Raw genomic sequence first — 25209 nt, 5'->3', positions numbered from 1 at the left:
AGAAATACATTCCTAACCCTAACAGTTCCATAGAAATACATTCCTATCCCTAACAGTCCCATAGAAATACATTCCTATCCCTAACAGTCCCATAGAAATACATTCCTAACCCTAACAGTCCCATAGAAATACATTCCTAACCCTAACAGTCCCATAGAAATACATTCCTATCCCTAACAGTCCCATAGAAATACATTCCTAACCCTAACAGTCCCATAGAAATACATTCCTATCCCTAACAGTCCCATAGAAATACATTGGAACATTTAAAAATGCATTTTGTTTTTACGCTGCTGAAACAATCCGGAGTGCCAGATGTGTGAAAGGTTCAACCACTGAAGAGGAAATCTTCTCACATGGTTCTGCTTTCCTCCATTCGCCTCATGTGTTGTGCTGTCGACAGTCGACCAACAGATGGCGCCATGCAGCGTGTTTCTGCTCTCTGTCAGTCGCTGGAAAACTGATGGAACAGATTTAATCCACCATCAACTCCATAAGCATTACATACATGACATCACATTACATACATGTGACTTAGCTACTAACCGTAGCTAAGTCTTTCAACTTAACCAAGGTGTCGTCCGCGCTACGCTAACCAGGCTAACCAAGGCTACACGATGCTATGCTAAGGCTACACTACACTATGCTAGCCTCGACTACACCAGACTATGCTATGCTACGCTACGCTACGCGTGGACCGGGTAGCCCTTGGCCTTGATGATGCCGCAGCTCTTGACGATGATGGCGTAGCGCAGGACCCAGCGGAGGCGCCACGCCACGCCGACGCCGCGTCACAGCGGTCGCGGTCGGGGTCGCCGTGGGACGCCGTTGCTAACGCCGCGCTCTCACGGAGCGCCTCCTGGAAGCCCGCCGACGTGATGAGCTCTGGAAGACGACAGAGAGACAGACAGGTTAGAGAAAGACAGGTTAGGGGGAGAGAGACAGGTCAAAGACAGACAGACAGCTCAGAGGGAGAGGGGGGAGGGAGAGAGAGAGAGACAGGTTAGAGGGGAGACAGACATGTCAAAGACAGACAGATAGACAGACGGGTCAGAGAGAGAGAGACAGCGCCTCCTGGAAGCCCGCCGCCGAGATAAGCTCTGGAAGGAGAGAGAGAGAGAGAGAGAGACATGTAACACTTACCTCGAGTTGTAGATAAGTATGCTATGTTAGGACCAGTGACTAGGCTCGTAGGGAGCAGTAGTAGTTAAAACAGTAATAATAGCAAAATAATAATCAGACACACCACAGACCATCAAGTAAGTTTTAAATGCCGGCTTGTTTATACACATTTGTAGAAAAAGTTAGAAGTAGAAAATTGGTACCATAAGACAGTTTACATTACACATACATACATTGAATACTGAAAACAATTGCATCTAAATGCAAATGGGTCAATAATAAACCTCTTCTTTAAGGAATATCAAGAAAAACAAAGTCTCTCAGTTCAAGAAAATATTTCTAAAGTGAAGTCTCGGTTAAAGTTTCTTTTAAAGTTCTATTTGATTTCTAATTTCAATAGTTAACTATTTTAAGTTCAATGGCTATCTTACTTTTCCATAAGATTATTCTATCTAAGTATCATTAAGATCTTTTAAATCTTCATTAAATCAATATTTTCACTAGGCCTATTTAGAATCAAGTATCAAGTATTAATCTCCTATTTTAGCAATATAAACCAGTGAGCTACTATGTTTAGCGAGTTCAGAAACAAAATCAAAATCAGTTTGGCATTAGCATGAAACCAGTAGGATAACAATAATACCATCAAACATCAATTAAAACATTCACCATTCAACATTAACATCAAGGCTATGAACGTATAGTGAATAACTATCAAGTATCAAGTTAAATGCTAATCAATCTTTTCAGGCAACAATGCAATTCAATCATAGACCGTATGCAACGGTCAACGAATTCAACCTTGCTAGCAACCAGGCGAAACAGTCCAGCGAATGCCACGTGCGAACTTAGTTTTCATTGAGTCCACGCTTACCGCAAATTAAAGTCCAAACGAATCCTCTTGCAACGAAATAACGAAGGCTTTACACAGTCCTACCGCAAATCCGATGAAAGAGTCCTTGTTCTTCTCCAGAATGTAGATGAATCTTGTGGATGCAACGTGATGATGATCCGATGGTTCTTCTCAAGAATGTAGGAGGCTCGCCAGCGGGAGCGTGGCTCCGGATAATACACTGTTTTACTCTCTTATATAATGTCTAAATAAACCACAGTCTACCTTTGCAGACAGAATACAACATAAAACACTTTCAAATCAAAGAAAATAAACGTTTTCACTCGGTTTTGCTGTTATTTTGCTCACTGGTTAGTTCCACTAGCTTTCGCTCAACTTGCTTCGTCTCTGACTAGCATTCTCAATGAAAAAGGAAGTTGCAACCAGCCATTCTGATTGGCTGACTAGTTTAAGTGACAAAACTTCCTGTAAAAATCAATATTGAAACGAATTATTTTTAATCCTATTTATTAGACTAAATCATGGACTTTTATTTCTAATGTCAGAATATTTATTCAGAAATATTTTTACTGTTATTTATTCAAGTATCTGTTTATGGCTATTTTAACCTAGGTTACAGACAGGTTAGAGGGAGAGACAGACATGGAAAGAGAGGGAGAGAGAGAGAGAGACAGGTTAGAGGGAGAGACAGACATGGAAAGAGATGGAGGGAGAGAGAGAGACAGGTCAGAGAGAGACAGACAGCTCAGATGAAGAGGGAGGTTAAGTTAGAGGGGGGACAGACAGGTCAGAGAGAGACAGACAGGTCAGGGACAGAGAGAGAGAAAGAGAGACAGACAGACAGACACCCCCAGACAAATTGATCACAGACAGACAGATCACAGACAGACACCCACCTTTGGGGTCGTTGTGGGTCAGTAGCTGGACCCCCGCCTGCTTGGCATATGCCGTCAGATCGGGGGGCATCACACAACAGGACGCCAGGTTGACCTGGTTGCTGATGGGCTTCACCTTGGATACGGGAGAGAGAGAGACAGGTCAGAGAGACAGACAGGTCAGGGACAGAGAGACAGACAGGCCATCAGATCGGGGGGCATCACAGAACAGGACGCCAGGTTGACCTGGTTACTGGTGGGCTTCACCTTGGATACGGAAGAGAGAGAGACAGGTCAGGGAGAGACAGACAGGTCAGGGACAGAGAGACATACAGGCCATCAGATCGGGGGGCATCACACAACAGGACGCCAGGTTGACCTGATTACTGGTGGTCTTCACCTTGGATACGGGGGAGAGAGAGAGAGAGAGAGAGAGAGAGACAGGTCAGGGACAGACAGACAGGTCAGGGACAGAGAGAGAGAGACAGACAGACAGACACTGTTAACTGCTTGGTTGGGACAGAGAGAGAGAGACAGGACAGGGACAGAGAGAAAGAGAGAGAGAGAAAGAGAGACAGACAGTTGGCGTACGCACTCAGTTTGACCTGGTTACTGGTGGGGTTTCACCTTGGACATGGAGAGAGAGACAGACAGGTCAGGGAGAGACAGATACCCCCAGCACAGGACAGACAGACAGACAGTTCAGAGACAGAGACAGACACCCACCTGGGCCCAGTCGTAGCGCTCCTCCAGGAGGCCCTTGTCCAAGACAGACAGACAGATCAGACAGACAGACACCCACCTGGTCCCAGTCGTACAACTCCTCCAGGAGGCCCTTGTCCAGGACAGACAGACAGGTCAGGGATAGAGCGAGAGAGAGAGAGAGACAGACAGACAGACACACACACCGTCCAGGACAAACAGACAGGCCAGAGAAAGACAGACAGACACCCACCTGGGCCCAGTTGTGCAGCTCCTCCAGGAGGCCCTTGTCCAGGTCCGACGTCCCGATGGCGACCACCTTCCCGGACGCCACCAGCGTTTCCAAGAAAACCCATGCCGGCTGCAGGTCCGAGAGGGTCTGGGGGGCGTGGTCGGCCCCCGGGGGGGGGGGGGGCGGGCGCCAGGATGACCGAGTCGAGTTGGGAGAGGGCGAGAGTGAGACAGGCTGTTGGGGGGGAGGGAGACAGGTTAGGGAGAGAAAGACAGGTTAGAGGTCCGAGAGGGTCTGGGTGTGGGGGGTGGGGGGATGTTGTCCTCCTGGTCGACAGGGCGAGGGTGAGACAGGCTGTGGAGGGGAGAGACAAACAGGTAAAGATAGAGACAGACAGGCAGACAGCCAGCCAGCCAGCCAAACAAACAGACAGACAAGCAGACAGCCAAACAGGCAGACAGACAGACAAACAGGCAGGACTCACCCATGTCGACAGCCTGCCTGATGGACGACTGGTCCGACTCGCACAGGAACAGCTTGACTGCAACGACAACGTTAGCGTGGGTTAGCCTAGGTTAGCCTGTGTTAGCATGTGCTGGTGTCATTTGTTAGCCTGTGTTAACGTGTGGTCGCGTCGTGTGTAATCATGGGCTGGTATCGTTTGTTAGCCCTGGGTTAGCGTGTGTTATCGTGGTGCGTGTGAGCCGGTGTTAGCATGCACTAGCATTTATTAGCATGTGTTATCGTGGTGTGTGTTAGCGTGTGTGAGCCTGTCTTAGCCTGCGTTAACCTGTCTTACCCTGCATTAGCGTAGCGTTAGCCTGCGTTAGCTTGTCGTAGCGTACCAGACACCTTCAGCTCCTCCCTCTCCTCCGGTGTGATGGTGGCCTCGGCCGCCTGGGGGGTGGAGCAGTCCAGGACGTCAGACTCCTGGAGAGACAGACAGGTTAGAGACAGACAGGTTAGAGAAAGACAGGTGAGAGAGAGACAGGTAAACAGACAGACAGGTTAGAGAGAGAGAGACAGACAGGTCAGAGAGAGAGAGACAGACAAGCATGATGGTGGCCTCGGCCGCATGGGGGGTGGAGCAGTCCAGGACGTCAGACTCCTGGAGAGACAGACAGGTCAGAGAGAGAGACACAGGTAAACAGACAGACAGGTTAGAGAGAGAGAGACAAGTTAGAGACAGACAGACAGAGAGACAGACAGGCGTGATGGCCTCGGCCGCCTGGGGGGTGGAACAGTCTAGGACATCAGACTCCTGGAGAGACAGACAGGTCTGAGAGACAGACAGGTTCAGGACAGACAGATTACAGAAAGACAGCCAGGCGTGCCTGGGAGGGTGGAGCAGTCCAGGTTAGAGACAGACCAGACTAGTCGAACTAGAGAGAGGGAGAGAAAGAGAGAGAGATTAGCTGACCTCAGCAGAACCTCCCTCCCTCCCTGTTCAACCCTCCCCCCCAAACCTGCCTCCCCCCCGTCTCCCTGCCTGTGTGTGTGTCTGTGTGAGTGTGTCTGTGTATGTCTGTGTGAGTGTGTGTATGTCTGTGTGAGTGTGTGAGTGTGTGTGTGTGTGTCTGTGTGTATGTGAGTGTGTGTGTGTCTTCCTCTCTCTCTCCCTGTCTCAGGAGCACCCACCCACACACACACACACACACACACACACACACACACACACACACACACACGTTGTCACTTGACTCACTAAACATTGACGCCTCTGGGCATGTGTGTGTATGTGTGAGTGTCTGTGTGAGTGTGTGTCTGTCTGTGTGAGTGTGCGTATGTGTGAGTGTGTGTGTGTGTCTCCCTCTCTCTCTCCCTGTCTCAGGAGCACCCACCCACACACACACACACACACACACACACACACACACGTTGTCACTTGACTCACTAAACATTGACGCCTCTGGGCATGTGTGTGTGTCTGTGTGTGTCTGTGTGAGTGAGTGTGTGTGTGAGTGTGTGTGTGTGTGTGTCTGTGTGTTGTGATGGCCCAGCCGGTGAGCAGTGCCCCACAGAGACACCTGGTGGCCACAAGGGGGAGGCAAAGGCAGCCATGGGGTGTCGTGCTGGATGGGAGGTACTATCCCAGTTCTATGTCCTGGAGACTCCGCCACCAATCAGATGACTCAGCTCACCGCTCACAGGTGCGCTGAGTCAGCTCGGCGATCCTGAGGCCTTTTAAACTCCCCAGGACAAGCTGAAGACAGACTGGCTGGAGGAACGAGTCGAGACCAGACACCCGCTAAGCCAGTCTCATAAGTCAAACGGGAGAGAAAGCCTGGAAGACGGAGAGGAACCCCCCAACCGACCGGAGGAAGAGGTCAGTGAAAGGGACCCGATATCCCACTAACTTTGGCCTGTCTCTCTCTCTCTCTCTCTGACGACAAGAAGAACCTGGCGGAGCGCCGTAGCGCCAACCGCCAACCCGGTGAAGATTTGAGTTGCCTTTCGCCTCTCCCTTTTCCCCGCACCTTAGAAATAAAACCCTACGTTGATTTCACCGCAACCCCTGTTTCCGCCTGTTTCTATTCTCATTGGTTGACCCGCTGTTGCGCCTGTCGACCAGGCTCCCACAGTGTGTCTGTGTGAGTGAGTGAGTGTGTGTGTCTGTGTGAGTGTGTCTGTCTATCTGTGTGTGTGTGTGTGTGTGTTTGTGTGTGTGTCTCCCTCTCTCTCACACACACATACACACACATTGTCACTTGACTCACTAAACATTGACGCCTCTGGGCGCGCGTGTGTGTGGGTGTGCGTGTGTGTGTGTGTGTGGAGCATCCAGAGAGAGACGAAGGAAAGGAGGGAGGGAAGGAAGGAAGGAAGGAAGGAAGAGAGGGATGAGTCTCACCTTCTCCTCCGCCGACAGTAAGGAAAGAAGACAGGAAACAGGAAAGGAGGGAAGGGAAGGAGGGAGAGAAGGAGGGAGGGAAGGAGAGAGAGAGAGAGACAGGAGGGAGGGAGGGAGAGAGAGACAGGAGGGAGGGAGGGAGGGAGGGAGAGAAGGGGGGAGGGAAGGAGAGAGAGAGAGAGACAGGAGGGAGGGAGAGAAGGAAAGAAGGAGGGAGGGAGGGAGAGAGACAGGAGGGAGGGAAGGAGGGAGGGAGAGAGACAGGAGGGAGGGAGGGAAGGAGAGAGAGACAGGAGGGAGGGAAGGAGAGAGAGACAGGAGGGAGGGAGGGAGGGAGGGAGAGAAGGGGGGAGGGAAGGAGAGAGAGAGAGAGACAGGAGGGAGGGAGAGAAGGAAAGAAGGAGGGAGGGAGGGAGAGAGACAGGAGGGAGGGAAGGAGGGAGGGAGAGAGACAGGAGGGAGGGAGAGACAGGAGGGAAGGAAGTAAGGAAGACAAGAAAGGAGGGAAGGAAGAGAGAGACAGGAGGAAAGGAGGGAGGGAAGGAGGGAGAGAGAGAGAGACAGGAAAGGAGGGAGGGAGGGAGGGAGAGAAGAGAGGGATGAGTCTCACCTTCTCCCCGGCCGACGGCGTCTCGGAGGACCAGTCACTCAGCGTGGCGCGGATACAGTCCTGGAGCTACGGCAACAACAGACAGACAGGTCAGATGGAGAGACAGACAGGTCAGAGACAAACAGACGGACAGACAGACAGGTAAGAGACTGACAGACAGACAGACAGACAAACAGATAGACAGACAGATAAGACAGAGGGACAGACAGGTCAGAGACAGACAGACAGACAGTGTGAGTGTGTGTGTGTCTGTGTATGTGAGTGTGTATGTGTCTCCCTCTCTCTCTCCCTGTCTCAGGAGCACCCACACACACACACACACACACAGACACACACATGTTGTCACTTGACTCACTAAACTTTGACGCCTCTGGGCATGTGTGTGTGTGTCTGTGTGTGTCTGTGTGAGTGTGTGTGTGTCTGTGTGTGTGTGAGTGTGTCTGTGTCTGTGTGAGTGTGTGTGTGTCTGTGTGAGTGTGTGTGTGTCTGTGTCTGTGTGAGTGTGTGTGTGTCTGTGCGAGTGTGTATGTGTGTTTCTGTACACTATGTGTTCACACCAGGTGTGTGTGTGTGTGCTATGCGTGTGTACTATGTATGTGTGTGTGATAGATGAATTGATAGAGAGACAGAGAGACAGGGGTACTTCAGTGGAGAGGGTGGAGAGTTGAGTGGTTGAGAGTGGCAGAGTTGGTACAAGTATACAGTGAAATGCAAAAGTGACAGAGTGTGTGTGTGTGTGTGTGTGTGTGTGTGTGTGTGTGCCCCTGAGACACACACACACGTCATTTTTAGTACTTCTATTTTTATTTTATTGTATTTTAAAACTTATTGTATTGTTGCACTACTCTGTGGCACTGTCACTTTTGCATTTCACTGTATACTTGTATGAACGTGACAAATAAAGAATCTTGAATCTTGAACATGTTGTCACTTGACTCACTAAACATTGACGCCTCTGGGCATGTGTGTGTGTGTCTGTGTGTGTGTGTGTCTGTGTGAGTGTGTGTGTGTGTGTCTGTGTGTCTGTGTGTGTCTGTGTGAGTGTGTGTGTGTGTGTGTGTGAGTGTCTGTGCGAGTGTGTGTGTGTGTGTGTATGTGTGTGTGTGTGTGTGTTTGTGTGTGTCTCCCTCTCTCTCTCCCTGTCTCAGGGGCACACACACACACACACATACACACATACACACACACACACACACACTCGCACAGACACTCACACACACACACACACACACACACACACACACACACACACACACGCAGACACACACATGTTGTCACTTGACTCACTAAACATTGACGCCTCTGGGCATGTGTGTGTGTGTCTGTGTGTGTCTGTGTGTGTGTGTCTGTGTGTGTGTGAGTGTCTGTGTGAGTGTGTGTCTGTCTGTGTGTGTCTGTCTGTGTGTCTGTGTGAGTGTGTGTGTGTGTCTGTGTGTTGTGATGGCCCAGCCGGTGAGCAGTGCCCCACAGAGACACCTGGTGGCCACAAGGGGGAGGCAAAGGCAGCCATGGGGTGTCGTGCTGGATGGGAGGTACTATCCCAGTTCTATGTCCTGGAGACTCCGCCACCAATCAGATGACTCAGCTCACCGCTCACAGGTGCGCTGAGTCAGCTCGGCGATCCTGAGGCCTTTTAAACTCCCCAGGACAAGCTGAAGACAGACTGGCTGGAGGAACGAGTCGAGACCAGACACCCGCTAAGCCAGTCTCATAAGCCAAACGGGAGAGAAAGCCTGGAAGACGGAGAGGAACCCCCCAACCGACCGGAGGAAGAGGTCAGTGAAAGGGACCCGATATCCGACTAACTTTGGCCTGTCTCTCTCTCTCTCTCTCTGACGACAAGAAGAACCCGGCGGAGCGCCGTAGCGCCAACCGCCAACCCGGTGAAGATTTGAGTTGCCTTTCGCCTCTCCCTTTTCCCCGCACCTTAGAAATAAAACCCTACGTTGATTTCACCGCAACCCCTGTTTCCGCCTGTTTCTATTCTCATTGGTTGACCCACTGTTGCGCCTGTCGACCAGGCTCCCACAGTGTGAGTGTGTGAGTGAGTGAGTGTGTGTGTCTGTGTGAGTTTGTCTGTCTATCTGTGTGTGTGTGTGTGTTTGTGTCTCCCTCTCTCTCACACACACACACACACACACGTTGTCACTTGACTCACTAAACATTGACGCCTCTAGGCGCGCGTGTGTGTGGATGTGTGGAGCATCCAGAGAGAGACGAAGGAAAGGAGGGAGGGAAGGAAGGAAGGAAGGAAGAGAGGGATGAGTCTCACCTTCTCCTCCACCGACAGTAAGGAAAGAAGACAGGAAACAGGAAAGGAGGGAAGGGAAGGAGGGAGAGAAGGAGAGAGAGAGAGAGACAGGAGGGAGGGAGGGAGGGAGGGAGGGGAGAAGGAGGGGAGAAGGAGGGAGAGAGACAGGAGGGAGGGGAGAAGGGAGAGATACAGGAGGGAGGGAGGGAGGGAGAGACAGGAGGGAAGGAAGGAAGGAAGACAGGAAAGGAGGGAGAGAAGGAGGGAGGGAAGGAGGGAGAGACAGGAGGGAGGGAGGGAGGGAGGGAGGGAGAGACAGGAGGGAAGGAAGTAAGGAAGACAAGAAAGGAGGGAAGGAAGAGAGAGACAGGAGGAAAGGAGGGAGGGAAGGAGGGAGAGAGAGAGAGACAGGAAAGGAGGGAGGGAAGGAGGGAGAGAGAGAGAGACAGGAAAGGAGGGAGGGAGAGAAGAGAGGGATGAGTCTCACCTTCTCCCCGGCCGACGGCGTCTCGGAGGACCAGTCACTCAGCGTGGCGCGGATACAGTCCTGGAGCTACGGCAACAACAGACAGACAGGTCAGATGGAGAGACAGACAGGTCAGAGAGAAACAGACAGACAGACAGATAGACAGACAGATAAGACAGAGGGACAGACAGGTCAGAGACAGCATGGCGCGGATACAATCCTGGAGCTGGAGGGCAACAAAAGACATACAGGTTAGACAGACAGACAGAGAGAGAGAGAGACAGGTCAGATAGAGAGACAGACAGGTCAGAGACAGCGTGGCGCGGATACAATTCTGGAGCTGAACGGCAACAACAGGTCAGACAGACAGACAGAAAATGACAATAAAACGACATATTTAGTATTTATTTCATCACATTCATAATACACACACACACACACACACACACACACACACACGGTCAGTTCGTTAGAGCCAGTTAGCATTCGCCTTTAGCACCCCGTCAACACTGCACTCGGTAGGTAAATTCGTTAGCTTCGTTAGCCCCAGTTAGCATTAGCCTTTAGCACCCCGTCAACACTGCACTCGGTAGGTAAATTCGTTAGCTTCGTTAGCCCCAGTTAGCATTAGCCTTTAGCACCCCGTCAACACTGCACTCGGTAGGTAAATTCGTTAGCTTCGTTAGCCCCATTAGCATTAGCCTCTAGTCTCCCGACCCCCCCCCCCGCCCTTCTTACCTCCTCACTCGGGGACGACGGACACTTCTTCTTCAGCCGGCTCCGGTTGACGAGGTTCCCGGTGTGGAGGTTGAGCGTCGTGGCCCGGGTCAGAAACGAGGTCCGGGTACTGATACCAGAGGAGGAGCCGCCGGAGACGGTCCCAGAGCCGCCGGAGGAGCCGCCGGAGACGGTCCCAGAGCCGCCGGAGGAGCCGGTCCCAGAGCCGCCGGAGGACACGGTCCCAGAGCCGCCGGAGGACACGGTCCCAGAGCCGCCGGAGGAGCCGGTCCCAGAGCCGCCGGAGGACACGGTCCCAGAGCCGCCGGAGGACACGGTCCCAGAGCCGCCGGAGGAGCCGGTCCCAGAGCCGCCGGAGGAGCCGGCGGAGACGGTCCCAGAGCTGCCGGAGGAGCCGGAAGAGGAGACGGTACCACCGGGGGAGACGGTCCCAGAGGACCCGCTACGAGTACCAGAGGAGCCACCGGTGTCGGTGGTTTCCATGGTGTCTGTCTCCCCTTCTCTCGTAAAGAAGAAGTAAATGTCGTAAAGATATAATAATAATAATAATAAAAAGATATCGTAAAATGAGGGAGGGGTGGGGTTGTCTAGCAACGAGGAACAGTTGGTGGGTTTGAGGGAATGTCGTAAAGGAAAAGAAAATGTCGGAAAGGGACGGGATATGGTGGGTTACCTAGCAACGAGGGGGTGGGGAGAGTGTGTGTGGTTTGAAGGACTGTCGTAAAAATAGTTTTTCAAAACAAATACGAACGGTGGAGGGAAAGGGGGGGGGGGGTTGCCTAGCAACGAGGGGGTGGGTTTGAAGGAATGTCGAGTAATGATGACACGACGCGTTTCCACACCCACACACACACGGTCAGTTCGTTAGAGCCAGTTAGCATTAGCCTTTAGCACCCCGTCAACACTGCACTCGGTAGGTAAATTCGTTAGCTTCGTTAGTTAGCCCCGTTAGCATTAGCCTCAGAGCCGGTAGAGGAGACGGTCCCAGAGCCGCCGAAGGAGCCGGTAGAGGAGACGGTACCACCGGGGGAGACGGTCCCAGTGAACCCGCTACGGGTACCAGAGGAGCCGCCGGTGTCGGTGGTGGTGGTGGTTTCAATGGTGTCTGTCTCCCCTTCTCTCGTAAAGAAGAAGTAAATGTCGTAAAGATATAATAATAATAATAATAATAATAATAATAATAATAATAATAATAATAATAATAATAATAATAATAATAAAATGTCGTAAAATAAGGGAGGTTGGTGTGTTTGAGGGAATGTCGTAAAGGAAAAGAAAATGTCGGAAAGGGACGGGATATGGTGGGTTACTTAGCAACGAGGGGGTGGGGAGAGTGTGTGGTTTGAAGGAGTTTCATAAAACATTTTTTTCTAAAAGATGTCGTAAAATACGAACGGTGGAGGGAAAAGGGGGGGGTTGCCTAGCAACGAGGAGGTGGGTTTGAAGAGCCTACATGGTTCTACTAACATAGACTAACTACATGTTTCTACTAGCCCTAGGGTTAGGGTCAGGGTTTAGGGTTAGGGTTTAGGGTTAGGGTCAGAGTCAGGGTTAGAGTTAGGGTTAGGGTCAGGGTCAGAGTCAGGTTCAGGGTCAGAGTTAGGGTTAGGGTCAGAGTCAGGGTCAGGGTCAGGGTTAGGGTTAACTCGTCTCCTAGGCCTGTCTGCACATTTGGGTTGTCATGACGTTGCTAAGTGAAGTGTTAACACTGGAAAGAAAACGTCCCCTTTGGTTTCCACTGATATTCTATTATACTAATGTTCTATTATACTAAGATTATATTACACTGATGTTCTATTACACTGTTCTATTACATAAATGTTCTATTACACTGTTCTATTACATAAATGTTCTATTACACTAATGTTCTATTACATAAATGTTCTATTACACTAACGTTTTATTATACTAATGTTCTATTATACTAATGTTCTATTACACTAATGTTTTATTATACTAATGTTCTATTATACTAATGTTGCTGTTGCTGTATGTACTGTGACTGAGAGATAGATAGATTGTGCGTCAACAATAGGAATGTAGACTAGTTGGAATATTCTATACGTGTCGCTCCAGCTCACCGTGGGAGAGTGAGAAACGTCCTCTCGATTCCTTTGTATGTCTTGACATGTGAAGAATTGACATTAAAGCCACTTTGACTTGACTTTGACTTTGACTTATGGAGGGCACTGTAGTACTGACATTGATCCCAGTGCCTGCATGTGCGTCAACAATAGGAATGTAGAATAGTTAGAATATTCTATACGTGTCGCTCCAGTCACATTCTTTACAGGTTAGGGTTAGGGTGCACCCTAAGCTGCCACTAAACTAACACCTTTAGTTGTTTTTGCAAAAGAAAATACCATTTTAAAGGTCAGGTTGTATGATAACGGTTCAGTGACAACGAGGAATTCTTGCTTATGCGTAGGCTGAAGAATGAGTTTCACCAGTCACAACTGCTTCACTCAGTGTTAGGTTAGGGGGTTAGGGGTTAAGGTTAGGGTTAGGGGTTAGGGTTAGGGCTTAAGGTTAGGTTTAGGGTTGGGGTTAAGGTTACGGTTGGGGTTAGGGTTGGGGATAGGGTAAGGGTAAGGGTTGGGGTTAGGGTTAAGGGTTAGGGTTAGGGTTGGGGATAGGGTTAGGGTAAGGGTTAGGGTTGAGGATAGGGTTAGGGTAAGGGTTAGGGTTAGGGTAAGGGTAAGGGTTAGGGTTAGGGTCCATCACAGAAATGATTGGAAACTCAAGACTGCCATGACATGCATGTTCTTTACAAGTGTATGTAAACTTCTGACCACAACTGTATCTATCTACCTATCTATCTGTCTGTATGTCTGTCTATCTATCTGTCTATCTATCTGTCATGTAAACCATGAACCATAGTTTAAGACTGTAGCCAAGAACATGAACCATAGTGTAACTGTCACTATTGCTTCATTCACTATTACCCATACTGATTAACCTCTTCTTTGTTTTGGGTTAAAGGCTCACTTTTATCTTCTAGGAATCTTGGTTTTATCAAATTAAAGCTGAGAATCTCTACTTTAACCTTGTAGTAATTGTTTGATTTCAAATGTAAACTGTTGGAGTACAGAGCTAAAAGAAGACAAAATGCTTCCTCTTTCCAATACTTATGGAGGGCACTGTAGTACTGACATCTATCCCAGTGCCTGCATGTGCGTCAACAATAGGAATGTAGACTAGTTGGAATTGTTTATACGTGTCGCTCCAGCTCACCGTGGGAGAGTGAGAAACGTCCTCTCGATTCCTTTGTATGTCTTGACATGTGAAGAATTGACATTAAAGCCACTTTGACTTGACTTTGACTTTGACTTATGGAGGGCACTGTAGTACTGACATTGATCCCAGTGCCTGCATGTGCGTCAACAATAGGAATGTAGAATAGTTGGAATATTCTATACGTGTCGCTCCAGTCACATTCTTTACAGGGTTAGGGTGCACCCTAAGCTGCCACTAAACTAACACCTTTAGTTGTTTTTGCAAAAGAAAATACCATTTTAAAGGTCAGGTCGTACCGGAGAAGGGGCGAGACATGGGAGTGTTTGGGGAGATTGAACACCTGACGAGCGGCTCCTCCCCCCTCCTCTCCTCACCTATAAGAGACAACAACAGATGGGTTGAGCCTCACTCTCTCTGAGAAGATCTCCGGAGGTATGGTGCCTACACTGTGTGTGTGTGTGTGTGTGTGTGTGTGTGTGTGTGTGTGTGTGTGTGTGTGTGTGTGTGTGTGTGTGTGTGTCTGTGTGTGTGTGTGTGTGTGTGTCTGTGTGTGTGTGTGTGTGTGTGTGTGTGTGTGTCTGTCTGTGTGTGTGTGTGTGTGTGTGTGTGTGTGTGTGTGTGTGTGTGTATTGTATTGTATTGTTTGTCAGGAGACTGCGTTAAATATCATACAGGTACAAGTCATCTTTCAGTAACTGACTGTCATGTGTTGGATGAAGTAGTTTTGATGTGGTAACGACTTTTTCAAATTAGCTTTAGTTTGACAAACTGTATTTCTATCAAGGGCTTTAGTGTAGTTCTACTTCTTCCTTTGTAAAGTAAATGGTAATTTAATAGTCATTTCGGGTTAGTTGATTTTCAGAGTAGCTTCTCCAACACTGTACATCACATTCTAATGTTAAGTCATGTTTATTATTCTGTGTTTGCGATGGCTCAGCTCATTTTGATTTGGAATAGTTTTGGAATAATAAGCCAAACAGCCCAGTGTTTCTCCAATCCATGTAATTGTTTGATTTCAAATGTAAACTGTTGGAGTACAGAGCTAAAAGAAGACAAAATGCTTCCTCTTTCCAATACTTATGGAGGGCACTGTAGTACTGACATTGATCCCAGTGCCTGCATGTGGGTCAACAATAGGAATGTAGAATAGTTGGAATATTCTATACGTGTCGCTCCAGCCACATTCTTTACAGGTTAGGGTTCACCCTAAGCTGCCACTTAATTAAAACCTTCAAGCTGATTTTGCAAAAGAAAATACAATTTTATTGGTAAATCTTGGTGTGTGTATGTGTGTCTGTGTGTGTGTGTGTGTGTGTGTGTGTGTGTGTGTGTGTGTGTCTGTGTGTGTGTGTGTGTGTGTGTGTGTGTGTGTGTGTGTCTGTATGTGTGTGTGTGTGTGTGTGTGTGTGTGTGTGTGTTTGTGTGTGTGTGTGTATTGAATTGTATTGTTTGTTAGGAGACTGCGTTAAATATCATACAGGTACAAGTCATCTTTCAGTAACTGACTGTCATGTGTTGGATGAAGTAGTTTTGATGTGGTAACGACTTTTTCAAATTAGCTTTAGTTTGACAAACTGTATTTCTATCAAGGGCTTTAGTGTAGTTCTACTTCTTCCTTTGTAAAGTAAATGGTAATTTAATAGTCATTTCGGGTTAGTTGATTTTCAGAGTAGCTTCTCCAACACTGTACATCACATTCTAATGTTAAGTCATGTTTATTATTCTGTGTTTGTGATGGCTCAGCTCATTTAGATTTGGAATAGTTTTGGACTAATAAGCCAAACAGCCCAGTGTTTCTCCAATCCATGTTGTCACTGAGACAGACTCTCTCCCCTGCAGCTCTGCTTCCACCTTCACTGTCAAACTCCACCAACATGGGCTCAGCTCCGCTGGTTCTGCCGCTCCTGGTTCTGCTCACCTGTGCAGGTAAGTCACATAGTGTTCCCTCTGTCTGTCTGTCTGTCTATTTGTCTGTCTGTCTGTCTGTCATATTGTCACATACATTCCATTCTCCCATTCTCCCGTCAAACGTCACCAGAATTGCTTGTTGGTCACTAGGTTGGTTACCAACCTCTCTCTGTCTCTCTCTCTCTCTCTCTCTCTCTCTCCCTTTGTCTCAGGTGCAGCCTGGGCAAAAGACCATACCATATTTTTCAGCTCATGTCCAATCAAATTCTTTGGAAAGATTTATACTAAGGCCACTGTGAGTCAAAATCAAAGTCACCTCCATCAAAGCTGTTATTATGACATCATTATATATATCATCATTAAATATCATATAGTGACATCATGTTCTCTCATTCCTCCCACATCAGTACAGTACCGACAATTTCACTCTGTGTTTTGGTGAGAGGCCCAGTGCAGGATGGGGAGACTGCATTCTGGGGCCACAGATTCTTCGTATGTCGCTATATCCAATACATATAGCGAAAACAACTACTTCAATGGGATACTATACACAACACAACATTCCTGGCAGCACAGAATACAATGATCGAGAAAGTACTTGCGTGGTGTATCACAGGAATGGAAAAGTAATTACTCCTCTTCTACACAGACATCAAACACATGAAACTGTTCTACACACAACTATGAAACTGTTCTAAACACAACTATGAAACTGTTCTAAACACAACTATGAAACTGTTCTAAAAACGACTGTATATTAAGAAATGTATTTCTCATGAATCACCTGAGCCCAGGCTCACGCTGTCTTCCTGGTCCTTCTCAGGTCATGATGAGCTTCAGGGTTCTCAAAGACGGAAACACCTTTCTACAATATGTAGTTTACGACAAGTCATTGACCGGCGTAAGTATATTATTTGTATATTGTTTATTGTATATTAAAACATTCCAAAAGGCTGTGTCATCCATCATATGGAAGGTACCTGTCAGGAACTGCTGTGGAGCCTTTTCTCAGGGTGTCATAGCAACACCATGTTTCAAGCAGCTTTGACAAACACATTTAATAACAATTAGAATTGATCAAATTTAAGGAATAGAAAATATGTTAGGATGGGCTCATTGTAATGCATGGAAGGAATGAGGAATTTTATCAAACACGTGTTTCTACCTCCACCAGCCCCCCCTGGTCCAGTCCTATGTGGTCTCCATAGTGATGGGTTGATTGTCTTTACTCTTGATAGGATATTGGGTATACCACTGAAGGAGGGGACATCATAAAGAGGATCCCGATGTCTGCATCTATGTCCCAATTCAATTATTTCGGCCTGGTTGGCTGTGATACAGGTAATTTCAACAGATCTAACATCCTGGTAGACAGTTCTCTGGTGTGGGCGGGGCCTGGTAGACAGCTCTCTGGTGTGGGCGGGGCCTGGTAGACAGCTCTCTGGTGTGGGCGGGGCCTGGTAGACAGTTTTCTGGTGTGGGCGGGGCCTGGTAGACAGCTCTCTGGTGTGGGCGGGGCCTGGTTGACAGCTCTCTGGTGTGGGCGGGGCCTGGTAGACAGTTCTCTGGTGTGGGCGGGGCCTGGTAGACATCTCTCTGGTGTGGGCGGGGCTTGGGAGACAGCTCTCTGGTGTGGGTGGGGCCTGGTAGACAGCTCTCTGGTGTGGGCGGGGCCTGGTTGACAGCTCTCTGGTGTGGGCGGGGCCTGGTAGACAGTTTTCTGGTGTGGGTGGGGCCTGGTAGACAGCTCTCTGGTGTGGGCGGGGCCTGGTAGACAGCTCTCTGGTGTGGGCGGGGCCTGGTAGACAGCTCTCTGGTGTGGGCGGGGCCTGGTAGACAGTTCTCTGGTGTGGGCGGGGCCTGGTAGACAGCTCTCTGGTGTGGGCGGGGCCTGGTTAGGTGACCTATCTTTGTCTCTGTGCCCCGCAGGGACGTCTCGCCTCATTTTCGGTCAGAAATTCACCAATCCACAAAACCCCTGTGACACCATCAGCTGTGGTGTCAAAGGTCTCTCAACGCTGGGATGCAGCAAAGCTGAAACCTGTTCTGAAGCTGGATGTGTTCCCAAAATCAATGTGTGCGTTGTCACGGGCGACCCTCACTTCATCACATTTGACGGGAAACGTATCCAAAGCCAGGACCGATGCTCCTACAACGTCCTCGCCATCAACAGCTCCGTTACAGACGCTGGTTTCAAAGTGGCGACCATCCCCGGGAGCCGCAGGAGCATCAACAAGTCCTTTGTTGACAAAGTGCACGTGGATCTAAAAGTGGGCGTCGATCAAGCCAGCGTCGTCCTGGGCCAGGGAAGGAAAGTCTGGGTAAGTTGGGCCACCATCACAATCACTCCCCCTACATACATGTGTGTGTGTGTGTGTGTGTGTGTGTGTGTGTGTGTGTGTGTGTATGTGTGTGTGTGTGTGAGAGTGAGAGTGAGAGTGAGATTGAGAGTGAGAGTGAGTGTGTGTGTGTGTGTGTGTGTGTGTGTGTGTGTGTGTGTGTGTGTGTGTGTAACTGGGCAGATTCACCATATCTCCCTGCCTGGTCCTTGGCTGTAGGTGAACGGAACGAAGGTGAACGTGTCCACGACCGTTGAGGTGGCCTCTGGCGTGTCTGTCAATAGTAGTGACAGGATGGTGGTCGTCCGTCTCAGCATGTACAACACCACCCTCGAGTACAACGGCTACACCCTGGCCATTCGGAAGGTCGGAGTTCGTCCGCTGGATGGCGTCTGTTCGCACGGTGCTTCCAGCGGGGACCCGGCGAAGTGGAAGAACAGCAACTACGGTTCAACAAGGTAAATGTTGTCAGGTTATGATGGAGTAGCAATCCAGGACACACACACACACACACACACACACACACACACACACACACAGTCCTGAGTGATGTACTCACCCCCACTTCCAAGTGATATATCCTCGAACCCCGGGCCATGTTGCTCCTGTGTGTGTGTGTGTGTGTGTGTTGCTCCTCCACAGCTGTGCTGCCAACATAACAACTGACATGAGACCCAACTGCACTGAGAAGGTCAACCAGCTGTGTGGCGTCATGGCCAATAGCAGCGGCCCCTTCGCCGCCTGCCATAACTCCACCCCCCCAGGGCCGTACGTGGAGGCCTGCGTGTTTGACCTGTGCCGCCACGGCCCGGTGGACCGCACCCTCTGCTCCTCCATGGAGGCCTACGCCATGGCCTGCCTGCTCTCTGACGGACAGCTGGACAAGTGGAGGACGCAGGCCAACTGTCGTAAGTCACATTCTCAATGTTTCCTCTCGATGCATCCATTCTGTTTGGGTCGCCTGTGTGTGTGTGTGTGTGTGTGTGTGTGTGCGGTAGGGTGTGTGTGTGTATGTGTGGTATGGGGTGTGTGTGTGTGTGTGTGTGTGTGTGTGTGTGTGTGCGGTAGGGGGTGTGTGATTTCTAATGTTACTCTGTCTGCTTATCAAACCCTTCTCTCTCTCTCTCCTCCTCCTCCTCCTCCCCCTCCTCCCCTCCACCTCCTCCTTCCCCCTCCCCTCCACCTCCTCCTCCCCCTCCTTACCTCCACCTCCCCCCCTCCCCTCCACCTCCTCCTCCTCCCCTCCTCCTCCTCCACCTCCCCCTCCTCCTCCTCCCCTCCTCCTCCTCCCCCTCCCTCAGCATCCAGAGACCCCTGCCTGGACATGGACTGTGCTGACCATGAGTTCTGTGGGGAGAGGAACGGTGAATCTGTCTGCCTCTGTCGCCGTAGTTACCTGGACTCTGTCAAGGAGAGGGGTCCTTTTGGTATGTGCATGATCCCCAACCCTGTGTGACCACTCTACTAAATGTGTTTGAACAGTGTGTGTGTGTGTGTGTGTTTTCTTGATTACCTGTATGTGTATATGTGTGTGTGTGTTTTCTTGATTAACCTCTCTCTGTGTATGTGTGTGTGTGTGTGTGTGTGTGTGTGTGTGTGTGTGTGTGTGTGCACGCCTCTCTTTAAAGATCCTTTAACAAGCTGCAGTGGGAGTTCTGCCAGCTTGTCTCTGGAACGCTGTCGTCTGGTTGAGGCAGACTTTGATTACAAGACTCTGCACCTCAACGACCCAAGCTGCATCGGGGTGTTAGAGAAGGGCGTTGTGGTGTACCGCTTCGACAACCACAACCACAGCTGCGGCACTCTGCTCACGGTACCAAAACACACATCAAACATCTATAGATGACCCAGCAAGGCTGGGGTTCTAACCAGGCTGGGGTTCTAACCAGGGGTTCTGGCCAGGCTGGGTTTCTAACCAGGCTGGGGTTCTAACCAGGGCTTCTAGCCAGGCTGGGGTTCTAGCCAGGCTGGGGTTCTAACCAGGCTGGGGTTCTAACCAGGGGTTCTAGCCAGGTCGGGGTTCTAGCCAGGTTGGGGTTCTAGCCAGGTTGGGGTTCTAGCCAGGCTGGGGTTCGAGCCAGGCTGGGGTTCTAACCAGGCTGGGGGTCAGTGAGTGAAGCCCCTCTCTCCCCTCTCCACAGTCCAACAACACTCACATCATCTACAAGAACTCCGTCCAGAGGAACTACAACTCCTCCATGGCCATCCACCGCATGGACGAGACCAACCTGGACTTCTCTTGCGCCTACACCAAGGACACCTCCCAATCTATGGCCCTGGGCATCAAGGTCAAAGACAGGTGTGTGTATGTGTGTGTGTGTGTGTGTGTGTGTGTGTGTGTGTGTGTGTGTGTGAGGTCACCCAGGCCTTTCACTGTGGTAATACATGTGTAATGTGATGCACATTACCGGGAGAGAATACCTTCCAGCCAGAGGAGTTCACAGCGTTAAAACAAGGTCAAGGTTGGTATCGTCAGTGTTGGGGAAGCGACTCTGAACATCCATTTAACTCAGTTACCAACAACTTTACGAGGCAGGAAGTTGAACGTCACTAAAGCTACCGTTGATGGAAATACAGCTTGTTACTTTGAAAAAACAAACAAACCAGGAAACTACTTTGTCCGACACACTAGGAGGGTTAGCGATAGCGTCTGGTCAGAGGGTTATGGGTGAGGCTAGGCTAAGTGTTATCACTAGGAGAGTTAGCGATAGAGTCTGGTCAGAGGGTTATGGGTGAGGCTAGGCTAAGTGTTATCACTAGGAGAGTTAGCGATAGCGTCTGGTCAGAGGGTTATGGGTGAGGCTAGGCTAAGTGTTATCACTAGGAGGGTTAGCGATAGCGTCTGGTCAGAGGGTTATGGGTGAGGCTAGGCTACGTGTTATCACTAGGAGGGTTAGCGATAGCGTCTGGTCAGAGGGTTATGGGTGAGGCTAGGCTAAGTGTTATCACTAGGAGGGTTAGCGATAGCGTCTGGCCAGAGGGTTATGGGTGAGGCTAGGCTACGTGTTATCACTAGGAGGGTTAGCGATAGCGTCTGGTCAGAGGGTTATGGGTGAGGCTAGGCTACGTGTTATCACTAGGAGGGTTAGCGATAGCGTCTGGTCAGAGGGTTATGGGTGAGGCTAGGCTAAGTGTTATCACTAGGAGGGTTAGCGATAGCGTCTGGTCAGAGGGTTATGGGTGAGGCTAGGCTACGTGTTATCACTAGGAGGGTTAGCGATAGCGTCTGGTCAGAGGGTTATGGGTGAGGCTAGGCTAAGTGTTATCACTAGGAGGGTTAGCGATAGCGTCTGGTCAGAGGGTTATGGGTGAGGCTAGGCTAAGTGTTACCACTAGGAGAGTTAGCGATAGCGTCTGGTCAGAGGGTTATGGGTGAGGCTAGGCTAAGTGTTATCACTAGGAGGGTTAGCGATAGCGTCTGGTCAGAGGGTTATGGGTGAGGCTAGGCTACGTGTTATCACTAGGAGGGTTAGCGATAGCGTCTGGTCAGAGGGTTATGGGTGAGGCTAGGCTAAGTGTTATCACTAGGAGGGTTAGCGATAGCGTCTGGTCAGAGGGTTATGGGTGAGGCTAGGCTACGTGTTATCACTAGGAGGGTTAGCGATAGCGTCTGGTCAGAGGGTTATGGGTGAGGCTAGGCTACGTGTTATCACTAGGAGGGTTAGCGATAGCGTCTGGTCAGAGGGTTATGGGTGAGGCTAGGCTAAGTGTTATCTCTAGGAGGGTTAGCGATAGCATCTGGTCAGAGGGTTATGGGTGAGGCTAGGCTAAGTGTTATCACTAGGAGAGTTAGCGATAGCGTCTGGTCAGAGGGTTATGGGTGAGGCTAGGCTAAGTGTTATCACTAGGAGAGTTAGCGATAGCGTCTGGTCAGAGGGTTATGGGTGAGGCTAGGCTAAGTGTTATCACTAGGAGGGTTAGCGATAGCGTCTGGTCAGAGGGTTATGGGTGAGGCTAGGCTACATGTTATCACTAGGAGGGTTAGCGATAGCGTCTGGTCAGAGGGTTATGGGTGAGGCTAGGCTAAGTGTTATCACTAGGAGGGTTAGCGATAGCGTCTGGTCAGAGGGTTATGGGTGAGGCTAGGCTACGTGTTATCACTAGGAGAGTTAGCGATAGCGTTGCAGTCAAACTGGACACGCTGCCCATGAGAACCAGATCCTCATCCACACTCCGAGCCATGGACTGATAGTTTCACTGTTGGTATTTGGAGAGTTTGAGGTTTGTTGACTGTGTGTGTTGGTTCATTTGTTGAAACTCACCAGCTCTGTGAGCAAGAACCTGTCCTCTGGAGAATGGAACTACAAACTCACCATGGCAGCCTTCTACGACGCCGAGTTCAGCCAGCCCCTCAACGACTCAGCAGCCGTCCGATTGGACCAGAAGCTCTACCTGTCCCTAAACACCACCGGATTGGACAGCAAGATCGTCATGGTGACTGACGCCTGCTGGGCCACGCCTGAAAGCTCCTCAAATGCTACTGTGCGCTGGGACATCATCAAGGAAGGGTGAGACACACACACACACACACACACACACACACACACACTGTCAGACACATAGATGGGTACACATTGGCTGCTCTGACACATGTGTCCTGTGTGTCCATGTCCCAGGTGTGCCAACCCTGCCGACAGCACGGTGAACATTCTGACCAACGGTGACTCCTCCGCCACCCGCTTCTCCTTCAGAATGTTCCAGTTCTCTGGCAAATCCTCGGACGTGTTCCTGCACTGCAACATCCACCTGTGTGTGCTGAAGAACGGGAACTGTGCCCCGGTAGGCCAGGAGCCATCACTCCTCACACACACACACACACACACAGACACAGTGTCCTCTCACTGACTGTCTCTCTCCCACAGACATGTTCCGGGGTGAAGAATAGAAGGAGACGGCGATCTCTGCAGCAGCACAGCCACAGCTTCATCACCATGGCGATGAGCGCCATCAATTAGGTAAGAGTGTGTTAGATAGCTGTTAAACACATCAGCTCACCGCATCATATGATACAGCAGTCTGCAGCTCTGTTACACATGCCCGTCTGAATCCTGGTTGTGTGTGTCGGTCCTCAGGTTGCCTTTGTGTTGAATGAAGTGACACGTTGTCATTCTGGAAGGTGTCCTGTCCAGGACTGTAGCCGCTTGACCTCTGACCCGGAGGCAGTTCTGGAGCCAGGATGTCCCTGACCTTCGCCTGACCCTGACCAAGAGCCGCGTCCTAATAGGGTAGAAGATGTGTGGTCCAATCCGCTCTCTGCTCCATCTAGTGGACAAACCTGTCTGTAAACTGCCTCATCTTTAATACACTGTTTAACAGACTGTGTTTACCATACTGTGTTTAGAAGACCGTGTTTACCCGACCACACTCTCTATCCGTTGTTAAAGGTAGACTCAGCGATATGACGTAACCTGTGAATATTGGCAGAGATCGTTGAAGCCTAAGGCAAGACAATTCCCTCGCCAGCCCGTTTGTCACATGGCCATCTGCCACTGCCGTGCTCGTGCACCGATGGAATCCATCATTAGTGAAACGTCCGTTGCTCGGATGAATCTGAAACATCGCTGAAGTCAACCAACGTCCCGCGTTGACGTCATATCGCTGAGTCTACCTTTAACTGAATCTTATATCGGTGTCTGGGATTTCTGAAGGGATGCTTTTCTGTGTCTGTGTTCTTTGTGTCGATCAATCAGGGTGGGAAATATGTATATGAACATGCAACGCAACAGTGGCCTTCATGTTTGCAGTGAAAGTTTGAGAGTATCGATTGGAAGATGAAGAAATGGATTGACTTTCAAAGAGTAGGAAGTCAAATGCAGAAGGAGACTTTGATTGGATGCTAACTGGTATTGAATGAAGGTTGCTGTTATGATGTGAAGTTTATGATGATGGTGTGAGGGTTGACAAGACATTATTATAATAATAGTAGCTGGTTTAATGTAAGCACTAATCTATCAATCATGGGGGCAGGCAAGTTAAATCCAAACTTGAATTTGCACATTGAATGTCTGAGAATACAAACTAAAATATGAAGGAATGTTTGGCATTGAAAGAATATGAACTAAGTAAGAATATTTGGTGTTTAAGAACATTTTAAATTAAGTTTGAGATGTCAAAAGAATGAGGTCACCCGGTAAAAAGGCATCATCAGGAAGAGAATACTATTCCATTGTTTGCTTCGGACAATGAAGATTTAGATTTAAGTAAAAAGGCAAGTGATTGAATGTTTTAATGATAATGCTTAAAAACCTACTGCTAAGAGTAATAGTCTGATATATATATATATATATATATATATATATATATATATATATATATATATATATATATATGATAACTGTGTGTTAATCAGTAATTCAGAACAGTAAAAGACCGTTCTGACTATATGTGTAACTTTAACCAACATGTGGAAGCCTGTTTGTGTTAAGGTTAGGGTTAGGTTAGGTTAAGGTTAGGCTAAGGTTAGGTTAGGTTAGGTTAGATTAGGTTAGGTTAGGTTAGGGTGGTGTTGTGGTGTTGTATATCTGAGTTCCCTGAAGCACCCGGCCGGCCAGCAGGCCAAGTGGACCAGCTCAAACTCAAGTCATTTTCTCTTCTCTCTGTTGTCTGTAATAAAGGCTTTATAAAGGGAACTCCTGCTGTCATCTCCATTAATCAAAATGTACTACAGGTTTATTTTACAACAATATGACTTGTTGAACGGACTTTGCAGTTTGTAATTCCACCTGAGAAATAAAAGCTATTCTATTCTACGAGTTCAGGCATATGGGCAAACTACACATGAACGTTACTAACTAGCACAGGCTAACTACACATTCATGTTTCTACTAGCACAGGCTAACTACACATTCATGTTTCTACTAGCACAGGCTAACTACATGTTTCTACTAGCACAGGCTAACTACATGTTTCTACTGGCACAGGCTAACTACATGTTTCTACTAGCACAGGCTAACTACATGTTTCTACTGGCACAGGCTAACTACATGTTTCTACTAGCACAGGCTAACTACACATTAATGTTTCTA

At 49.1% G+C, this 25209-nt stretch overlaps 1 protein-coding gene and 1 pseudogene across 2 annotated transcripts; one reads left to right on the top strand and one right to left on the bottom strand.

The window, feature by feature from the left end:
- Nucleotides 1-1050: 1050 nt before the first annotated feature.
- LOC310823704 (glutamate--cysteine ligase regulatory subunit-like) lies at nt 1051-15121 on the bottom strand (annotated as a pseudogene). Its single transcript has 6 exons — nt 15104-15121; nt 4630-4714; nt 4269-4325; nt 3806-4018; nt 2872-2986; nt 1051-1100 (listed from the first exon to the last, which is right to left on the bottom strand). The product of its transcript is annotated as a glutamate--cysteine ligase regulatory subunit-like (transcript).
- A 1316-nt stretch (nt 15122-16437) lies between these two features.
- On the top strand, nt 16438-18646 carry LOC310823945 (BMP-binding endothelial regulator protein-like; the record flags this gene model as incomplete). The annotated part of the gene is made up of 3 exons (XM_083696886.1): nt 16438-17186; nt 17775-18166; nt 18404-18646. Exons 1-3 carry the CDS (start codon nt 17132-17134, stop codon nt 18644-18646), a joined length of 690 nt encoding a protein of 229 aa, XP_083553012.1. The 5' UTR covers nt 16438-17131.
- Nucleotides 18647-25209: the final 6563 nt, after the last annotated feature.

The sequence above is a fragment of the Argentina silus genome, assembly GCF_951799395.1.
Source record: "Argentina silus genome assembly, chromosome: Y".
In the NCBI taxonomy this organism is placed as follows: domain Eukaryota; kingdom Metazoa; phylum Chordata; class Actinopteri; order Argentiniformes; family Argentinidae; genus Argentina; species Argentina silus.
The sequence above is the reverse complement of the archived record's forward strand: the minus strand, read 5'-3'. Positions and strand labels throughout refer to the sequence as shown.